The 4,599-nt window shown below is 35.4% G+C and overlaps 1 protein-coding gene across 1 annotated transcript in view; it reads right to left on the bottom strand.

Annotated features, from left to right (window-relative positions):
* LOC101850320 overlaps positions 1–1,493 on the bottom strand; it is a gene marked incomplete in the record, with an annotated part of 12,750 nt that extends 11,257 nt beyond the window's left edge. Inside the window, 2 exon segments of the mRNA XM_013080287.2 lie at positions 576–754; positions 1,290–1,493. Coding sequence (XP_012935741.1) covers positions 576–754; positions 1,290–1,464 — 354 coding nt within the window.
* Positions 1,494–4,599: the final 3,106 nt, after the last annotated feature.

Here is a 4,599-nt window from a genome sequence, read left to right as displayed (position 1 = left end):
TTTAGTAGAAGTGTTACGGCACTTGCAACACAATAAGGTCATATAAGCATCGAAGATTAGGTGTTACAAGAGAGTAACAAACACAAAAAAGAAGGAGGGGAGATAAAGACGATAAATGTTTGATAGGAAAGAATGAGCCAACCACACCTGAGCACCCGCCAACCACCCGCAGGTTAACTTGTGACAGGGACCACACAAAAAGAGAATACTGAGAGTGCTCCCTCAACAAGAACAGCAAAAGAAAATGTCCTTGCTTAAAGTTGTGATCCCAGTAAAATTAAAGTAGAGCTTCCAAAAGTTTCAAATGCTCCTTTTTTTCTACATGAGAGGACAATTAAAAAGATTTTAGAAATTTCCTAATAAAAGTAAAAATAGAAGCAGAGCTTTCAAAAGTTGCAAATGCCCCCTTTTTCCTCATATGACAGGAGAATAAAAAATCTTAGAAGTTTCAGAAAAACAGTAATCCCAACTCTTGGAAATGTTTTTTAAAACAACCCACAATATGAAATGCACAGGCCGATAATGCCCTAACTTTTGTCATGCCATCAACTCAAATGTCTTGTACTTGTACTCACATTGTGAAGGCACTGAGGCAGTAGAACAAATCCAGTCTTCTTTTTCAGGCCTTTGATGCACCCCAAGTAGCACTGCAGTGCAAGACTTGGACGTTTATTCTGTTCATAGTTCATCCCTCTTTGAAACAATTCATTGCGCTCACCGACGGTGAGATTTGAGGTGTCCCCAAGCTGTAAATCTGAGAACAACAATAGAAACAACAATTTAACATACATGTACAAACAACAACTTTCATGATTAGAAAACTGACCTCAAACTAAACATGTACATAGCATCCTCTTGGTGTATGTTTGGTTTACTATATGATTTATTTTAGGACTCACAGCACATTAATACATGAATCCTTAACTGGTACTGCTTTCATGGTGCATTAAAAAGATCAAAAGGAAATTGCAAGATCAGGTTCCAATTGATATTAAATACATGAATTTGTGTAACGCTGTTTTTTTGTTTGTTTTCATAATCAATACTAAACACTTACTCAAAGTTGAATAAACAATATTATATATAATATCTAATTATACATGTGGTATATATTATATTGCTTTGAAGGTGAAGCACTTTGACTAAGATAAAGGAACTGACCCAGAAAAGAAATTCTAACCATGGATCGACTCGTGTTGGCCGAGTTTGTAAACAAAGTAACAAAGTGTGCGACAACAGCCAGTACAAACAAAAGCCATGAACTGTCCATAAATGCAGAAAGGGCGTACCTTCATTATCATTTTCATTGCCATTCTCATCAGTTCCTCCTGTTGAAATCTCATTATCATTGATGACCTCAGCTGTATCCATCTCTTCTGTTGTCACCAAGTCATTATTGTTCTCTTGAGGCTCTTTCTCTGTGGTTTTGTTCTCTGCCATTTCTTGGGACACAGTCTCCATCATGCTGTCATCGTCCTACACTCTGGTTTTGAAGGAACAAAAGAATTAAACATTGCCAGAGCCAGTTCATGCAAGCACAATAGGGTGCAATTGGTAAATCTTATTTCTTCCATTTCTTGTTTGTTGATACTGATATGATGAATTTCCCTCCCTGACTAAATGACTACCATGACCATGAATTGTTTCTCTTTGAATCAAACTCAAAGAATCAATATATATATATATATATATATATATATATCACAAAATGCAAACGGCTGCCAGTCACAGTTTAGCAAATGAAAGAAGAGGTAAACAATATATATTATATACAGCTTTCATTTCCCCCCTATCTATGTCAGAAAAGGAGCACTGCCCTTTAAATATTTAAATTCAATGAATAATATTACATATATGTAATGAAACACCTTTATACTAAACTGTTGATATGCATTGTTTGACATTAGCCTCTCTGTTAATATGTAGATCTATACTGTATATATATCACTCAAAAAGCCTTCTCAATAGCTGTGTAACAGGATGTTTTTTTAAAACAATTTACATGCTTCAGCACTCGTTATAAAATATTAACCTAAACGTATTAAAATTTTAACCCTGTTTGAGCAGGGAAAAACACTGACTTTTCTAATCCTAAGCACATCTCTCTTGACCATAATGACAACACTGTGAAACAATGAAGCCCTGTTCAAGCAGGGGCATGCAACCTAGCACTATTACACTGCAAAGTGAGATTTGAAGAGGTATGAAAACGAAAGGGATGGAAAGAGAGGGCAAGGCTATGGAAGCAAAGATACTTTCACAATCTCTCCCTACTTATATATTAAAATACAGCACTGCACACTCTCAAAGGACACTTGTACCTTGATAGACACAGTGAGAAAAGGTGCTGTGATGCTGTCACAATTTATAGCTCGGGAAATATTTTTAACGAAGTAGACGGAAACAGGATGGATGTAAAAAGGGTTTTTAAAAAGGTATGGAGTAGTGGATGGCAAAATTAATGCGCTGCAACACAACTTTCAAGAAAATATCTATAGATGTAAGTATTTGGGAGCTTTGCTGAAGTGGTGGGCCATCCTAATCTCTCGAGTGGATTTGGAGCGGTTCAGGCATCTCTTTCCCTCATATCATGGTAAAACAAAAACAAACTTGTATACACATTAAGAATACTCACAAATTACATTAACACTCAGAATGAAGAAGAGTGGTTTAATTAAGATGCTAACTGTTAGAATTTGAAGTGGTGCCCCTTGAAAGTTGACCAAAAGCATGGTGGGCTGAAGAATTTGTTTCTTTCTGACTCCCAAAAACGACTGGATTTTATGGATTCTCAGGCAGAGGTTAATACTAGAAACAAAAAATCAATACACAATATACACTGCGTCTTAGTCTAAACTTTTTGTCACCTATTGGACATGATAGACAAAATTGTGAGATATAAAAATTGTATATTTGCTAGAATAATGGGGAGAGGGGAGCTCTTTATCTTTAATACAAATGTCTGAAAATAAAGCCATACATTAATTTCTTTTTAAAAAGGCTCTGTGACAGTGTAGATGAGAAGAGAGTGCTGGACTTGCATGGGACCGGACACTATCAATGTTATTGTTCATTACCAAAGAATATTCATTCAGTCAAGGTATTAAATGAGTATAAATTATCTTTTTAATGAACTTTTATTAGAATAATTAATAAAATAAGCAAAAAAACATCATGATAAAATGATAATGGAAAAAAGTCATTGGCTATAGCGATGAAAAATTAAATTATTTACCCGAATTAAAAACACAAAAGAATTCCAAATGATAATACAAATATAATATATGTAAGCATAGACCATCAAGAAAGGAAATAATACCCATTGAACACTTATCAACACAAATTATAGCACAGCATCACAAGGAAAGCACCAAATATCTGGGCTAATCATCAGGTTATTATCGTGTATATTTTCTAATAACATTTATTGAGCCCAATAGGGCCCTCTATAGTCATTCTTAGTTTTCTACCAAGCTTTAAAAATACTTCAACTTCAACGCATTCTCATTCAAACAAAGGATTATACATTCTGGCTCCTATAAATTCTTTTACAATAAAAAGAAATATTAACAAGAACACAATAATATTGAGGTATGATAGGACTAAAAATCTTATTACACGAACACTCCTTATATTATATATATATAAAGATTCGTTGGATAATAACTTTTATATATATGAATTACATGGTGGTACTACTGCAGCTGCCACTTTATGAAATCTAAAAGTCCGGATCTCACAGGAAAAAAATCAAGATCAACGACAAATCACAAAAATGTGACTACCAAGCTGACATAAAAATTTTCCAGGGGTGTCCATAAAAATATATTCCATGTATAGGCCCTGTGTGTGTATCTGTGTATGTGTTTGTGGTGTTTTATTATTAATTATATTTTTTTAAAATACTGATGTATCACGTCAAAGACTCTTAGCCAGTCCAAGTGTCTAGCTCCAGCCCCCCCACCACCCCACCCCCGTAAGTCTTGAAAGACGCTTCGACCAGTGTGCAGACACTTTAGTTGATCCTGTCAACAGATGGTCCCTGACACACACAGAACTCACACACGAAAGTCACATGACGTGAACGCATGATTGAAACAGTTTTACTGATGGGTCTTGATGACTGTTCTCAAAATTAATTTTATTCACACAGGGTGTGCGAATAAGAAATAATTTTATTCGCACAGGGTCGACCTGACCTGCACGAGATTGTTGCGCGCGCAACAAACAGGAAGCCCATTTCCAAAGAGCCCTGGATATATCATGATTTCTCACCATAACTCATATAATAAACGAAGTGACTATTTCTCCGAACGTTTGGGAAAATAAAGTTGAATTTTATTTCTCCGAACGGTTTCTGATCTCGAGATTCTTTGGTTATTTGCGAGTCCGAATAACATTTTTTCATATTCGGACTCGAGTCCGAATAAAAAAATATCTTATTCGGACTTGAGTCCGAATAAAAAAAATTCTTATTCGGACTCGAATGGAAAAATGTTATTTGGACTCGGGTCCGGAAAAAAGGAAGTGTATTCGTTCTATAGATCTATCGTTCAGTGCTTCCAATTTTCCGCCATTTTTTAGTTTCCCCCACACCTT

Source organism: Aplysia californica, unplaced genomic scaffold, assembly GCF_000002075.1.
Source record: "Aplysia californica isolate F4 #8 unplaced genomic scaffold, AplCal3.0 scaffold00080, whole genome shotgun sequence".
NCBI lineage: Eukaryota > Metazoa > Mollusca > Gastropoda > Aplysiida > Aplysiidae > Aplysia > Aplysia californica.
This window is presented reverse-complemented; position numbering and strand designations above follow the sequence as displayed.